We start from the raw sequence: 18,062 nt of genomic DNA, 5'->3' as shown, positions 1-18,062 counted from the left end.
ATCTTACTGGTTTTGTGGAGCCTAGAAAAGAAATTCACAGATATGAAGTGATTCACAGAAGATGCAAAGCTAGAAAGAGCCTTCTCTTGGTGCATTTTCCAGCAAGATTTTAGTTCCTTCCAGCATGAGCATGTCTGCCAACCGTGGCAATACGAATCATTTGCTATTTGTGTCATGATTTTCTGCACTAAAGTTGCAGATTTGTGGTCTGTTCCCCACCGTCATTCCAAGGGGCAGCAAGGATCTTGGTGCACTCTCTTCAAGGATGGAACAGACAGGTTTTCCTCATCAAACACTAAAATAAGTACCAATTTTCTGTGTTTTTAACATAGAATGTGGCAGAAAACAGAGTTCTGCAAACAATTTACTAATGACATCAACAAAACCAGATCTGGCAATGTCTTCTTGCATTTACAACTCTGACAGACAAAAATTAATTTGTTTTTACCTTTGTTTCGATTTAATGTCATCCCAACTAGAAACAGATTTATCTGTGCTTGTACAGTATTCAGACAAAGCTGGTAAAAAGCACAATGTGATGCTGTGATAACTGGTGTTAAGATAATACAAAATCTCTACAGATGAAACAGAAGTGTGCTAGATTGGTTTTCTTTTCCTGAACTCTGACATTTTTTCTGCCATTTCAGTTTCCCAGGGAAACCAGAGAGAGTTACATTTAGGCACTGTAATTGACTTATGCTGTAGCACCCAGGGCAAATTCCAAAGTATGAGAAAGAAAAAAATGTAGAAAATTATGTTATTGACTGACTGTGAATGTTCTGCAGTAATAAATTGCTAGTCAGAAAAACAGGCAGTCCAGTGTATTTAGATATGCTTTGCTCTGAATTGTGATGAAAAGTTAAAATCTCAATGCATTTTTGTAAGAGTGAGTTTTCAAAACATTTGATCAGTAATCATTAAGATAACCTTGAAAAAATCTGCCTAGTTAGGAGCAAACTGTTACACTGGATATCAGCAGATTTGATGATATTTGATGTAATAAAATAATTGAATATAATAATAATTCAAGAACTAACATAACAGATCTTGAATTAAACATTTCAAAAGATGGAATGGTTGAAGTAAATTATTTAACAGTTCTCCAGTTATAATGTATTTGAAATCTGCCAGTCCTCTAACACATTCTAGTTTTGTTGAAACACATTCAGAGAAGATTGTTCTATCAAAAATTGTTTGATTGACTCTAGAAAAAAAAAATTTAACAAGTAGGACATTGCATTCAAATCTTCCATGTACAGCAAGCCATATTGCCACAGAGTATGTTGATGACACCAAGTTGTGTGGTGTTGTGGACATGCTGGAGGGAAGGGATGCCATACAGAGGGACCTTGACAGGATTGAGAGGTGGACCTGTGAGAACCTAATGAAGTTCAGCAAGGCCAAGTGCAAGGTCCTGCACGTGGGTCGGGGCAATTCCAAGCACAAGTACAGGCTGGGCAGAGAATGGATTGAGAGCAGCCCTGAGGAAAAGGACTTGGGAGTGCTGGTTGATGAGAAGCTCAACATGAGCCAGCAATGTGCGCTGGCAGCCCAGAAAGCAAATTGTATCCTGGGCTGCATCAAAAGAAGCGTGGTCAGCAGGTCGAGGGAGGCGATTCTGCCCCTCTACTCTGCTCTCATGAGACACCACCTGGAATACTGCATTCAGCTCTGGAGTCCCCAACACAAGAAGGACATGGAGCTACTGGAGTGGGTCCATAGGAGGGCCACGAAGATGATCCGAGCGCTGGAGCACCTCTGCTATGAAGACAGGCTGAGAGAGTTGGGGCTGTTCAGCCTGGAGAAGAGAAGGCTCCGGGGTGATCTTATTGGAGACTTCCATTACTTAAAGGGAGCCTACAGGAAAGCTGGAGAGGGACTTTTTACAAGGGCGTGTAGTGATAGGACACGGGGTAATGGCTTTAAACTGAAAGGGGAGATTTCGATTAGATATGAGGAAGAAATTTTTCACTTAGAGGGTGGTGAGGCAGTGGAACGGGTTGCCCAGAGAAGTTGTGGATGCCCCATCCCTGGTAGTGTTCAAGGCCAGGTTGGATGAGGCTTTGGCAACCTGGTGTAGTGGAGGATTTCCCTGCCCATGGCAGAGGGGTTGGAACTAGATGATCTTTGTGGTCCCTTCCAACCCTAACCATTCTATGATTCTATGATTCTATGAGTCTATCTCCAAGTAGAATAATAAGTACTACTTGCTATTGTAGCATAGTATTAATATGAGGACCTAAGTTTTTTGGCATATTGACTATCCACAGTAGTTCTCTTCTCTGAAGATATGTTGGATTCACATATGGTAAATTAAGGACATCAGTTTGCCTGTGGAAAAGACAGTCCGGATAACATCATGTCAAACACAAATCGTCACCTCAGAACATGCATATCCAGGCATATGGTGGATGGAGTTAACTTTCCTCATACTGTTTTTCACTAGTGGCCAAAACACGGTTGATAACACCAGTGTTTTGGCTATTTCTGGACAGCGCTTGCAAAGTGTTGAGATTTTCTCTCTCCCATCCCCATCCCCATCAAGTAGGCTGGGGGTGGGCAAGAGGTTGGGAGGGGTCATAGCCAGGACAACTGTCCCCAGCTGATGAAGGGGATATTCCATACCATATGACATTGAGCTCAGCAGCAAAAGCTCGAGGAAAGAAGAAAGGGGAGACATTTGCATTTATGGCATTTGTCTTGTCAAGCAACCATGAACCATCATTATCCCGATCCATGAGCCTTCTTGCCTTCCTTCTATTTTCTCCCAATCCCACAGGAGAGGGCAGTGAGGAAGAGGATCAACTAGTTGGCCAGGATCAACTAGTATTTCATTTCAGGGTGTGCAACAACAATAGTTGGAGTAATGTTTCTTGCTGTCATAGATTAAGGTAACCTACCAGCTTCTCCCTTTCCTGTATGCCTCTGTCTCTCAGATGCAATTGAGACATCTTGTTTTCACCTTCTGGTCTGCTGTACCTTTTCACTGAGAAATTTGCAGGGATAAATGATGATGATGATGATGATGATGATGATGATGATGATGATGATGATGATGATGATGATGATGCCAGTTAATACAGTTAGAAAAAAACAAGGGCAAACAAGTTAATGTTTTTTAACACAGGCCAACAAATGTGAAACTGATGCACTTTCACATACCTTCATCTCAGATGCATGAAGTCACAGATTATGGGACAGGACAGGAGGTCGAGGAGCCAATGGTGAGAAGCAGCTCTTTCAGGGCTTGGAGAAGAGCACGGTCCCACCACAGGTCACCGGGCAGGACAACCAACTTTACCGGTCCACAGGTCATTGAGGAGAGAGCGTGGGCAGTGCTGCCTGTCCCCAGTGCTAGGAGATAGGACGCCCCAGCCCAGGGCAGCGCAGGGTGAGAGGTAAAGGTGTGAGCTGCACAACAAGTGCTGCGATCCAAAGACAGGCGGCATTTGCACTGTTTATTTACACCATGGAGGAAGTTTGCCTTTGTCAGCTCTGAATAGAGATGGGTGTACATTTGTGCTCTACCTGAAACCATTGGAAGCAGTAGAGAATTCCTGTCACTCAGTGCCAAGATGATCTATTATTGCTGAGCTCCTTTTGGGAAGAAAAATCCTCTCATAATCATTATGGATGTCGTGGGTTAGGCCGGTCCAGCAACTAAACCCCACGCAGCTCTCCCACCCCAGTAAAATGGAGAGGAGAAAAATGTAATAAAAGAGCTGAGGATCGAGACAGGAACAGAGGAGCACCCACCAACCATGGTCCCGGGCAAAAGAGGCTGTTTTCTTAATGCAAAACTATTTATTAACAGCTACCTACAAAGAGAAAAGCAAACAAAAATGGTTACTTAAGAGGATAACAAGAAAACAAGGCCAGGTCTTAAAAACAACACCACTCCCCCTCTTTGCCTCTTTTTCCGGCTCTACCTCCTCCCCCAGTGGCGCAGGGGGGCAGGGACTGGGGGAGTGCAGGTCAGTTCATTCCAAGTTGTTACTGCCGCTTCTCTTAAAGGAAAAGGAGTCCTTACACCATTGTCCCTTGCTCCAGTGGATCCCCTACTCACGGCGAACGCGTGAATCCTGCCCGCTGGGGGGCAAATCCTTACCCCATCGGATTTGCCCCAAGTGCAGGCTTTACCAGTCCTGGGCTTTTAAGGAGCTGTAGCCACTCGCTCTGGCGTGGGTCATCATACAGACTTTAAATGAGCTCCGGCGTGGGTCGTCATATCGACCTGAAATGCGTCATCATACAGACTTAGATGCGTAAATGCAAAATGCGTAAAATGCGCCTCGACCTGTGCCCGTGATTCACAACAGTCTCAGGCTCAGGCATCTCCTTTAACAAAGCACCTCCCCATCGGCGGGGGTCATCCCACGGACTCTAGATGTGTACCGTACTCAGGCTCTGGCATCTCTTCTCGACGTGGGTCCTCCACGGGCTGCGAGTGGGTCTCTGCTTGCTCCACCGAGGACTGTTTGCAAAGGGGCTGCTGGCAAGGGGGACTCAGCCGCGGCACACGTTGTTCTGTTCCATCTTCACTGACCTCTTATCTGTGTGGCCGTTTCTCTTAGATCTCAGTCTTTTCTGGGTGAACTCGGCCCGGTGGGCGCCCCGAGAGCGGGGCTCTCCCCGAGTTCCCCAAGCGCCTTCGCCGCCGCCATCCTCGACGGGGCGGGCATCGGCCCGGAGCGGAAGCCGGGAGCCGGGGCCGTGCCCCCCTCCCGTCTCCTTGCTCCTGGGCAAAGGCACACCTTTCCGGTTCCTTTGTCTGACGTAAATAGGGCAATTCGCAGAGGCGCCGATTGGCTCAAGCCCCGAGGGGGATGGGAGTCCGATGTGATGGGCAGCTTCTGCCACCCGGACCTCCCCCCCCACTTCAAACCATAACAATGGACAAAATGAGACTACTATTTAAACACTATTTTCCCATTTGTGTTTGACAAATCTTAGCAGTTTAAATACTGATAGGAACTTTTTGTCATGCTTTCTGTTAAAAATGAAGCATTAAGAAAGTTCAGTCCTTTTCACAAGAGTGTGGCATTCATAGAAGAAGGTTATGAGTTGATTTCTCACTTCAATTTCCTCCTTTTCTGTCTTTTTTTTTTTAGACTGACAATCATTTTGATGTTAAAAGCAAACTAGGAGGTCTTCTCAGTTATTTTGTATGAAATTAAGATGAACTGGACAAAAGAGCCCTAAATAGCAATTTCATGCTGTGATAAAAGATGGGAAATTATCATCCGTATCTCATGGAACAGATCTTAATCATTGCTAAGTGGAATAACAGAAAAAAAAAGTAAAGTTGACTACATCTCCATGAATCTTTACGGTCATATTAAGACTCATAAAGCCTGACATCTGAGTACAATCATTGGTGGCCAATTGATTCCTGATCCTTAGTTTAAATAGGAAAGTTGAAAAGTAGTAAAATCAAGTAGAAAATTCAGGCCCTATGCAGAGTATTAATCTGCTCCATCCCAGGTCAGTTACAAGTAGCCAAACCAGTGAGAGGAACTGTGAATAATTTACAGATCAGTGCTAAGGGCAGATCCCTTCAAGAATAGAGTTTCAGAAGTAATTTAGGCTCTTGGGTCCCATTTGCATAGGGAGATGGATGCTGAAAACCTGGTGCCAGTGAGACTCAGTGTTTCAGTGAGACTTAAACTCCCAGAATCTGAGTTGGGTGCCCAAACTGCTGACATGCTTTTGAAAATGTCATGAGTTCTCTTCACCTTGTATTGCCTGATACTCTTAAGGACATGGAACAAAGTCATTTGACATTCTTGGAAACATTATCTGCTTCTTACGTGTGTCCAGGTTGACATATCACCATCAGATGACAGGTTTTCTCAAAATATTTTAAAATAGGTAAATAGGCTTGTACTTAGAAGTCGTATATGTCACTCTTTCTCAGAAATCCCTTTTTTCTCTGGTTATAAACCTTAAACCAATAATCTTCAGATTCTCTCTAAATAATTTTGAACTCCATAAGAGCATCCCTTTTCCACAGCTGCAATTCTATTCCTGGATTTTGTAATGTGGACGTATAATGAGCAGACTAGGATTCCTGCAGCCCAAGAGATTTAGGTTTCCAAATTCCAACTGAAAGGACATCTGAGGTTTTGCAGTTAAAACTGTGACTCTACCAGGTTCATCACTTCTTTTAAAATATGGGGTTAGGCATGCCACTGCAAGTACTCCCCTTACAAGAATGACGTTGAGTGTTTCTTCATTCCTTCTGTTAAATCAGTGCTAAGGAACAGAAAATAATTGGGATACATTACTTTTATAAACAGAAAATATGGGATGGGACATAGCTCTGTAGCCTGCTGTACTTGCACAGAGTGGGGAAAAACAGGTTCAGAGTCATCTCTCCATGTCTGATTATGTATTTTGTACTAAATAGAAATTAAATAAAATGCATGCACCAGCTGGGAGCAAGCACAGAACAGGGCTTCACTTTTGGAGGTGAGCACCGCAGCCAGCACATTACATCACATCACACAGTCTCTCATTGCTGTTATTAGCTAACCTAACTCTGTCATCTTAGCTGTTTGGTAGCACAGATTGAGCAAGAAGAGAGAAAAACACACCTCTCCTATGAGCACTCGTATTAGGCACCCAGCTTGGGAAGGGAACTGAACCCGCATTTTCCATCTGCTGTACAAGCTGTTGGTGTCTCCAGCACACCTTACTGGTGCCTTCTGGGCAGCTCCAGCAGCAAATGTCATCTTCCCTGCTATGCCTGCTGGTTGTTCTGGTTTCCATTTCAGAGCAGCTAGCTCTTCCCAGACACTGAACCTTTTATCACAGACCATTTACTGTCTCTGGACTTAGCTTTTGGTTCTTGCTGTTTAAAGACTATTTCTGACTGAAGCAGTAACTGACATCTCTCAAAAGACTGGATGCAGGCTTTGTGACACATATAATTGCATTGGCCACAAGGATGGATATAATAATTAACAGAAAACATGTAAATGAAAAATAGGTATTTCTGTTTCCATCCCTAAGTGTGTGAAACAAGGAGTTGGAAGGTTCAGACTTCCTTTTTGCTCTGTAATAAGCCAAACTGGAAATTGTCCCAATCTCAATACAAACAGTGCATCTCATCCTCAAAAGAGAAGCTTCTTGGGTGAATAAAGGCTTAGTGACATCAACCATTGCTTTTACATTACTGACCTAGTAAAACACATAGGAAGACTTTGTAAATGCAAGTACACTTAAGAAAAAAAAAAATATTCCTCCTGTACTTATCTGTCAAAATCCACATTCAGGATTTCATCCTTTCTCACTGTAATTAAGAATCTCACTAGCACATAAGACTGTCAATTTACTTAATGCTCAGATATCAGTGGTGTAGCATTTATTAGAGAAGAACAGACATCTGCACTCAGGACCTGGCAGGGAAAGTGCAGTTCAGCCCTGTTTTAAAATTAGTAATTATCTGTAAGCCCCTACACAAATCTGTTCCTGAGGAGCAAAACAGTGTTCAAACTCACATGAGAAGAAAGAACCCTCAAATAACATTGATTCTGCCATTATCAAGTTAGGTTAAAAAATTAATCCTTATGGATTTGGTGTGGGAATGAAGCATGCAGGGGCCTGGGTGGACTGTCCCTCCTCCTGCTCCAGATTTCCAAAGCCCACATTGAGGAAGAGAAGGGAAGCTAAAGGGTGCTGGTGCTTGCAAGCACAGCTGTCTCCTTCCACACTCCTCAGAAGGAAAGCTGATGGGATTTCATCCTTTTTATCCTCTAAGGGGAGGAGAGAAATGGGCCATAGAAATTAGAACTGGGAAAAGACCATTAGGTCACCCAGTCCATTTCTCTGCAAGAGCAAGATTGTTCCTGTGGTGCGTTCCCAAGTGCTTTTTCCAGTCTACATTTAAATGAATCAATTAGCAATGGGGCTTGCAACACTACCTTGAGAGACCGTTCTAGTCTAGAAGATCTCATTGTTAATAATTCTCACCAGTTATTCAGCCTAACTTCTGTTTTCTATGATTTCATCCCAGACCCTCAGTTGTACTGCTCTAAATTTAGTACCCACCTCTCTCCTCGGGGTTTACACCCTTCAGATACTCGGAGACACTTACACCACCTTCGTAGGTGTCGCTTACCAAAGGTTTATGTATTTAATTTCTGTACTCCTTCCTGCTAGGTCACTCTCCTCAGCAGTTTCACCCCCATTTTCTGATTCACCTCCACTTTCGCAACCTCCTCTCCATTCTTAAATCCTCCCTTTGAATGAGGCTTTCTGGAAAGCCCTGCATAGAAACATCTTGCAAAACAGATTAGTGCAAGAGTCCTTTTTCAGGCGTCTGATGATGTGATCGAACAGTTCAAAACTGGTTTGTGTTGGAAAGAGATTTTTCTTCTGGAGGAACTGAATTTTCAATTTGTTCACAAAGAAACACCCCATGGTATGGGGGGAAGTTTACTGTGCCTGGCTGTGAAAGGAGAGCCATGGCTGCTCTCAGACAATGTCTTACACAGAGGGATCAGAGATCAGGGTAGAGAGGATGGCACCTCTGTCCCTGCCCGTTCACTGATGAAGATGAAGAGCGCTGCAGAGAATAGCCTTCCCTAGGCAGCGCAGTCAGAGGCAGGATTACTCAACACATTAATAAAGGAAGAAAATACAAGGCTCTCAGAGTAGCTCCCTCTCCACTCTCTCTTCCTACAGAAATACAATATATTCACTTTCACATAACCCACAGTTTGATGTCAGGAGAAGAAATCCCTGCGCAATTCCAGCATTTCAAAGACTACGTTCCATTTATACCCCTAAATATCCTTATCCTCACTGCTAGCAACTTCTTTATTCCTAACATTTGCTAGCTATGTATTTGCCTTTTGTTCAGACTTCTGCTATTCATTTCATAAGCCCCTTAACGTGCTTCTTCCCAGTTTTTTGGTCAGCCATTTCTTCACATCAGCCAATCCCTTCCACCTCGGGTCTGCTCCTCACGACACCCAGTCGCGAGCTGTGGGATACAGCCAGGGTGCTCACTGAAGTTGCAGGGTCCTGTTTGTCATTGAAGTGGTCGTGATCACCACCACTGGTACAGTAGAAAATAAAGAGAGAAAATTGAGCTACAGCAGAGTCTTTATGGCTGACAGATAAATGCATACTGTTAATAGCTATGTGCATACTGGTAATCATGCTTGATGTACACAATTCCGCTCTTATGGCTACATATTCTTTTTTGGGGGGAGGTGTCGTGAGTGTGGTTTTATTCTCCATGCAGAGCTGGGGACAGCAGAGCTCCCAGAGCTCCCAGGAGTGCACACTCTACATTGAAACTGAAGGGCAAGGTACGCCATGCTGCACGCACCAGTCCGTTGATCCTCAGCACCCTCCTTGCACTTGTATCTTGATTTCACTTCTCATGAAACCTCAGAAAAGAGGGAGTTGTAGATGCATCACCAAGTTATGGAGCAAATGAAGGGAGCCCAGAAAGATGGTCCTGGGTAAACACATCCCTCAGTTCTAACCACAGACCTACCCCCATGCCAGTAGTAACAAACAGGGACAATGGTTTCTACTCCTTTTCACAGAAACATCTGCTTTTCCTGCTGTTTTGCAGGGAGGAGATGGGGAGAAGAGCTCTTCGCCTCTTTTGCAGAAGTATTTTGTGGGGGACATTGCCCACAGCCGTGGCAGCAGGCACATCCCGCAGCCTGTCAGCGCAGTCCCCCACAGCGCTCTGCACCAGCTTGAGGACCTGCCCTGGGGCAGTGGGGCGTGGGACTGTGCCCACAGCATGTCCCTACAGGCAGCTTTTCTAGCTTCCATACCCTTTCGTATCTTGACTGTCTCTTATTACAAAATAAAAGTAATTCTAAGGATGTGGTAGAGCTGCCAGGGAAGAAGATAACAGAAAATAATGCAGGACTTGACAGTGCTATGTAACATCAAGGAATTTTCCTCTCCTAAACAAACCTGAAATGGAAACCTGAACTTATTCAGCTGCAAGTAGAGGGTATTAAGAAAAAAAACCTCCTCTGTGATCAGAGCTCTATTAAGCTGCCTTGAAAATTATTCCAAATACACTTTTTTGCAGATAACAATAGACAATACTTTTGACTGATTTGTTTAAAAAGGTAAGGAAAGAGCATAAAATTATTGCTTATCAGAGAGAGAAGCAGCACCATTTAAAATAACATGAAATTGTACCCCATGAATTATTCACACGGGTGATGATGTTACACTATCATTATTTCTGTCTTTTCTTTTTACTGCATAGGATTTTGTGTCAGTTGGCTCCAAGTCAATAAAAGAGGTGGAGCTTTTTTAATTAATCAAATCTGATTTTTCTGATTTTTTTTTTTTTGTTTAAAATGAATATATTCCAAGCAGTGAGTTGTCTTCATGGTGTCGTGTTGAAAAAGAAGATAGATTTCATTACCGCTGGCAGGGTCTAAAACATGCAGCGAAATAGACGCTTGCATACTGACTGGCATTTCTCTACGTGTTGCGCCAACTGCCGAGGAGCCAAAGTGTGATCCCAGTTGTATGCTGGCATTAGCAGTTGCAAACTCCATCCTGTTCGATGTGAATTAAGCTCGCTGAATTTCACAGGCATTCTCCGATATACCGCCAGTGTGATTCAGATATCGTGTCAGCAAATGCAGTTTTCTGATTGCACGTAACAGTCAACACTTCTTGCAATTACCTGCTGATTTTGATTTTCCTTTTCCAACATAGAAATATGCAGGCCTGCAAATTCTGTATTATGGAAGGTCTTAATGATCATAGCACACTAGAAGTGAGAGCAACTCTATTAAAGTCAGTAGAAACATTGATTAGACTAGCCAAAACTCTCTGGTTTTATTGGTAGAGTTGTATCTCGAAGCAGATGGGTGTCGACAGTTTGCGTTTATGACCATGACTGACTTAAAAGCACAGCTCGTAACTGTAGTCCATAAGATGTCAGCCAGTTCTCCATATCCAACTTATTTGCTGAGCAAACCTTCATATTTTTTCTTGCTTACTGTCTCCTCTGTCAGCATCTTTCTGAATCATTTCTATTAGAAGCTTTGTGGCTGCAGGACTGATGTTTTGGGAGATCATGTAGGAAAAGCAGCGTTCTTTGTTTCACGTGTGTAATAGCCCAGCTCAAGGCAATGTGACCATCCATGAATATATTAACATTAATACAGTTATCTATAATTGTTGTGGGCAAAACACTGAAAAAATTACCTAAAAAAGGTAATTTTTTACCTGGCTGTGTACAGGTCTTCCAAGTTCATGAAGAGAAGCTGGCAATATTGAGGTGTAATTCGGATTATCCAAAAGCAAATATATAAAATAGACCAGATGAATCACCTCCCAGGAAAGCTCCTCCCCATTGACCATAAAGAGAGTCTACAGCAATTAGTTCAGCTACAGACAGCTAAACTCAAGTTACCCAGAATAGCTGAACGAATCCCATGGCTGGTGTCAGCAAACTGAAAATGGCTTATGTTAAAACCCATTTTCTTTTCAACATCTCAGCTATGACGTGAAAGTCTGGACTATCACTGACACACAAAAAATGAACATCAGTGGGGTCAAGGTCCCCCCTGCCCGACTGTGAGGTCTACCATGCTTGCTAGACCCCAGTGAGGGGCTCAGGCTCTCAGCAGAGCATGAGAAAGACTCATTACCTCACAAGATCATTAGACTGAATCTGTGATCAGACAGTGAGTCATTTATAGGTACATTTTTGTTATATAATGCAAGTAACTAATTGGCAGAATTTTTGAAAGTAAAACATTGTGAATTGCCTTCCTGCTCTCCCGACTGTCCCCCTAATGTCAACACAGTGTTAGCCAGGACCCAGTGATATGCTGACACAGCTCTCCAGTTTCCTTTCCCCTGCTCCATTTCCTTTTCAAATTGAAAACTATTAGGACTCTTTAGGCAAATAATAGAAACCTAATGCAGGTGCCTGTTATAAATCATTCTCTAGTTACTTTTAACCTAATGTCTTCTCAAACATTACTTCGCAGAAGACTGCGAGGGAAGGAAATGCCTCATGAACTCTGACAATCAGTGGGTCAGGAGTTAAGGTCATAATAATGTAGCCCATTTCTTCTTGTTTGTCAAATGACCTGAACGCAGTCAAATCCCTGGGTCTTTCATCTGAGATTGGCTACCCCTAGTAAGAGCATGGATCTTGCCAAGAGCGATCCTTGTCTAGGATCATACCCTGCCGTACATCCCTAAGCAGGCAAGGTGGCATGTGGCTGGGGGTGACAGGTTAGTGCTAGTTTAGGATTTTGCCACATCTAGCACTGTACCTTTCCTAGGCACAACTTGATGATGTGCTCGGTCTAGATCTGCCACATGTCTGAGGTTAAATTTATCAAGGTTTAGGAGGTAGCTTGACATTCATAAATAGAATCATAGAATCATAGAATCATAGAATCTAGAATCATAGACTCATAGAATCATAGAATGGTTAGGGTTGGAAGGGACCACAAAGATCATCTAGTTCCAACCCCTCTGCCATGGGCAGAGAAATCCTCCACTACACCAGGTTGCCCAAAGCCTCATCCAACCTGGCCTTGAACACTTCCAGGGATGGGGCATCCACAACTTCTCTGGGCAACCTGTTCCAGTGCCTCACCACCCTCAATGTAAAAAATTTCTTCCTTATATCTAATTGAAATCTCCCCTCTTTCAGTTTGAATCCATTGCCCCTTGTCCTATCACTACACGCCCTTGTAAAAAGTCCCTCTCCAGCTTTCCTGTAGGCCCCCTTTAGGTACTGGAAAGCTGCGATAAGATCACCCCGGAGCCTTCTCTTCTCCAGGCTGAACAGCCCTGACTCTCTCAGCCTGTCTTCATAGCAGAGGTGCTCCAGCCCTCTAATGATCTTCATGGCCCTCCTCTGGACTTGCTTCAGTAGCTCCATATCCTTCTTATGTTGGGGAATCCAGAGACATAGAAATCACTTAAGAAATTCCAAGTATTCTGCAGGCAAAATAAAATAGGAAGTTAACATTAATAGCAAGAGTTACTAATGGCTGTTTTTTATGCAAAATAGACAATATACAGAAGTGCCTATTAATTCTGAATCACTGCAGCATGTATCTAGACTCAAGAGCTGGAAATGCTGCCTAAAATGCCAATGTGATCAGTCAATGTTAAAATTTGCCTTCATCAACTAGGCATCACAAGTCTTATTCTGAGAGACAAATTTCCCCTAGGTCCAGTGGAAATAACATCAAGCATTTCACAGGGGATAGACCTCCAACTCTATGTATGTACAAAATAAGGCATGCAAGAGGACAATCTGTTAGCATATATGCTCCTGAACACATCAGGCAACTGTCAGGTGGTTGGAAGTATTTCTCATCATGCCAGGTGCCCTCACATGCAGCATTGAATGGTGCTACATTGGTCACAGATCGCTTTCCCCATTTGGCTCCCCAGTGAGGTGTAAATATTTCAGAGCTAATGCATAAGTCATGTACACCTGTGTTACTGAGTGCCGTAGCAGCGAGACATAACTCTTGGGTATTTCTGGGCATGGAGGAACATAGATCATTTTCTGTCTTTGCAAATGGAAAATACATGGAGATTTTTGATGTTTAACACTCAGACTGGTTCTGCAAATTCTTGGAAGCCATTGCCTCCAGCCCCAGGCAACATCTAAGTGATGCTATGCAAAGATGTACACCTTGCCAGGACTGGCAGACACCCCTGGCTGCGTCCACACATGACTACCTACTGGGACCCCATATCACTGAAAGCCAACATATGGAGTTAATTCACCCAAAAATGAACACCCCAAGCACACTTGCTATTACTGTGTGGGTGGACATTGTAATAGCAAACAACATAGGAGGGATTCATATTATTGCTGCATCAATAGATGTTCAGTGCCTTTGTGTTTCATTTGTGAACAAATCCAGACCTCACAGAAAATCCTGGGTGCATTCATCATCTTACAGTCATGCTAGAAGAGAGAAAGAGTTAAGCTTATTTATGGATAAAATGTTGGAAATAAAAGGCATCACACTGTACACTGGACTGATTTGGAGGGATGAGTAAGGTAAAGGTCCTGGAGAGCAGGAGAGCAGGATGGCTTCCCCAGATGGTTTGCTCTGTATATGCAGAGCGTGGTGCTTTGACTGAGAGGTGAAGGGGGAGATGTGGAAGCACGTTAGAGGTATGCTAATGTAAGAAGGAAGCAGTCAGTCTCACTGCCCTGAGAGGAGGAGTATTGATGGAGGTTCTCAGGCGCAGGCAGAGGCTTGTGGCTTTCTGAACAAGGGAATTGCCTCCTGGTGTACTTCTGCTACACTGAGGAATATAAGACTCTATCTACATCGGTAAATAAATAAAATAGAACCAAAAACCAGCTGATTCTTATCATGTGGACTTTCCAACCAAGGAAAATACTATGTACTGTTCAGGAAAGTATATGCTACTTTCTGAGATGCTGGGTGGGACTCTAACACCTCTGTGGCAGGCAGTGCCTCATGAAATGTTTGGTGTTAGTCCATACGAAAGACACAGTTAACTAGATGGACGTATGTCTGATCTAAGATACCTATTACTTTTCTCATTAAAGCAGTGACCCTAAAGTAAAGTCACATCACAGCAATTCTAATGTACAGGGTATGAACACCTTTCTTTGTAGGGAAGGAGCCATTTGTCCACCGCAACTTTTTATCTAGCAATAAAACTTTAATAAACACAAACGCTTTATAATTGCATTTCTCCACTGCGTTCTCCCATGTGCTCCCATCTTCACTTCTTGGGTTTTGCAGATTGCCAGATCTTCTTTTTTTTTTTTTCCCCTAAAAAAAAAGAAGACTACCAAGCACTTTTCTACTATTACGTTTATAGTAACAAATAGAGATTAAACTTCTGGAACAGGCATATAGTGATGTGTACTTTGCCACTTGTACCTATAACAACTTCTGTATGAGACCATCACAACCAGGAGGCAGGGGCCATTAACTGAATTTTTCAAAATACTTATACCCCTCCTACAAATGTCACAATGCTGCAATGCCACAATACTACTAAACCTTTTGAACTACTAATGTTGCTATCATATTGATTAAGGCATGAGATAATTTTGGTATCATTCGCTACTATATACAATAAGCATGGCAACAGTGCTATAGCATGTCACCCATCACTAGTCCCAGTGCTGTGTGGAGATTATGAAGTATTATTGCCCCTATTTACTGACTGAGACATCACTGACAGCACCAGCCCTTTATGTTTAAAATATAGTTTCCTTCTTCATTCAGCAGTTTTCTCATTACATGCCAATGGATGAGAGAACATGGCCCCAATCATGGTGCTTCCAACCCAAAAAATCTCCCCAATTTTTCCTTTTTTCTGCTTTATCGTAAGAAAAACAATAATATTGCTGACTCTATAAAATAATATCTAAAACTTTTCTACAGCTAAAGTTACATCATAGTAACAACATCATCGTGGCCCATGGTGAGATCGTTTCGTTCCCCATATGAGGACTTGCAGCCTCAGGCCTGTCTTAGTCACTGACTCGTCAGACTTTGAGGACTTGATTCAGTTGCTCAAACAGGGGCATTCGTTTCCACTGAGTCAACTTATAGATGTACACGTGAGACACGTGTAGAAGGCGCAGAACCTCCTGGTCACTCCCACCTCCCTGGAGCAGCAACCAGAGGTTAGGCAGGACACTGAGGGCATCACAGGTGCCACTACATAGGCACAACCGTGCCAACCCCAGCAGTCTGACTTGCTATACTGTACATGTGTTTGCCTACATGCAGTCATGTACAGCTGTCAAACACAGTCCAACACTCTTAGGATACTTTGTTGCATCTAGAGGAAGCACCTGTCAGCCAGAGAAATCCTTTTTCCCAAGAGTTGTTCCTCTGTTCTTTGATATTCAGAGAGGTGTATCCTGAAATGTGCTGTTCAGTAGGTGGTTTCAGTTTGGGCTCACTTCATTCTTAACTATTCTTTGAAATTGTCCACAGAGCTGAATGAGCTACATTTTAGAGCAAAACCCTGTTGAAGTCTATAAGCATTTTGCCACTGACTCCAAAGAAATCAAGATTTAATCCTAGAAGGTGGCTATCCGAACCAAGAAAGGCCTGTCTTTCAATTACCATCCCCATTATCCGGAGAGGCAATGGAGGAATAAAGCTAGTCTCAGTGGTGAATGCTCCGCTGTTCCTGCAACCACAGTGGAAAAGGCACCAATGTAGCTGCTCTTGAAGAAAAAGGAAAGAAAAGGAAACTGGACTGAAAGTCAGATCTGTTTGTTCTCTGAGATTTTTAAAGAGCAGCTCCAGAAGTGTTTCTTGCATTTTATTTAGTACTTATAGTGTAACAGCAATGAAACCTAACATTACAGGGAGTGTGTGTTCCCACCAGAAAATGTCTTCAACAGCTCATAAAAACCTGGCCATTTATCAGCACTGCAGGAGATCTTTATTACCTCCCTACAGCATGTGCTCTCTTATGATGTAGTTATTGATTTAACAAGCAAACTTCGTGGCAAGCTTTTATCTTGGAATTAGCAGCAAGACTGAAATGGAGCTCTTATTATTCTAATAACAGAGATATGAGATTCCTGCATATTCCAAAGGCCATATCATCACCTGTACAAGCATCCCATTAGGGCTGTCTGGGCTGCCACATCGAAGTGTGGGCTGTGAGATCTTTAACAATTATGATATCATACTCACCCCCAGCAATTTCACAACCTTTTTGTTTTTCCTCCTACAGGTTTGGACATCAGGCAAGCTCAGGTTATTGTGCTGTCATCGGGTACCAAATGTATAAATGGGGAATACATTAATGACCAAGGGCTTGCGGTCAATGACTGCCATGCAGAAATTGTGGCAAGAAGGGCATTTGTTCACTTCCTCTACTCACAGCTGGAGCTACACTTAAGGTAACTGAACTCTGTTGATGCTTGGGGAATGTTATACAGCCTTCAGTGGAACAGATTCATCCTCCAGACATTTGAACTATTTGTTTCTTTATGTTGTTTCTGAGTCTTTGGCAGATGAAGGACCAATACACTGCACAGAAAAAAATGAGAGTTAGGTAGTCTAGAGTTGGGTCATGAGCTCTTTCACTTCAGCTGATTTTCTTTCAGTAGCTATTAGATATGACTCATAAAGTTGGGTTTTATGAAGCCTGATGATTTTGTACAAATCTTTACATGCAGGCTTATTAGCATCATTCACTGGCCAGAGACTGGAAGGAGGTCATTTTGCTCACTGCAGACATTTTCCTGTCCTCTTTGCTGCTGCTGAAATATCTCTAGGAAGTGATTTATTGATCATTAATGCCTTCATTGACTCACTAGAGAACCAATGAGTGTTAACAGTACAGTAAACTTTGTGCCAAAGTGCAAGATGCTATCGCTCACTCCTTCTTTATGATGTTTTAAAATGTTATAGCATGTAGAGTCATTACAGAGGAATTATTGTTCTTGTCTTCAGCCAAACCCACCTTGTTACCATTTAAATGGTTAATGGGTCATACACTGCCCGGAAGCTAGTTACAAGTGCGGTATCACAGAGGTCTATCCTGGGACCTCGCTAATCATGACTATCCACAATCTGGAAAAGGCTATGTAATGCTTGTTTATCAGCTTTGCAGAGGACATCAGATTGTGGGGAGGACCAGTCAATATGCTTGAGGGCTGGAGGACTGGGCCAGCAGGAACTTTGACAGAAAACTCAACAAGGACAAATGGAAAGTCCCATGCTGAGAAGGACAGAATGACCCACAACATAGGCTGGAGCCTTACTGGCTGGGGAGCAGCTCTGCTGAAAAGGACCAGGATTTGTAGGCCAACAGCAAGCCAAACGTGAGACAGTAGAGTGCCTGGCAGCAAAGAAGGTCAACAGGATGCCAGGCTGCGTGAAGAGTCAGTCAAAGGATGCCATCATCTCCCACTACTCAGCACTCATTAGACCACATCTACAATACCATGTGTTGTTTTGGGTTCCCCAATACATGAAGGACATCAACCATCTGAAGCAGGTTCAGCAGAGGCCACCTGGATGCTCCAGGACTGGAGCACTTGGCCTTTGTGG

General features: G+C 43.2%; 1 protein-coding gene across 1 annotated transcript in view; it reads left to right on the top strand.

Annotated features, from left to right (window-relative positions):
- The window catches only part of ADARB2 (adenosine deaminase RNA specific B2 (inactive)), a 119,398-nt gene that overhangs the window by 55,587 nt on the left and 45,749 nt on the right, over nt 1-18,062 (top strand). Inside the window, 1 exon segment of the mRNA XM_086614785.1 lies at nt 16,738-16,906. Within this exon segment, the coding sequence (XP_086470911.1) occupies nt 16,738-16,906 (169 nt within the window).

Source organism: Tauraco erythrolophus, chromosome 7 (assembly GCF_009769465.1).
Source record: "Tauraco erythrolophus isolate bTauEry1 chromosome 7, bTauEry1.pri, whole genome shotgun sequence".
NCBI lineage: Eukaryota > Metazoa > Chordata > Aves > Musophagiformes > Musophagidae > Tauraco > Tauraco erythrolophus.
Note: the sequence above shows the minus strand (reverse complement) of the source record. Positions and strands in the feature narration are given on the sequence as shown.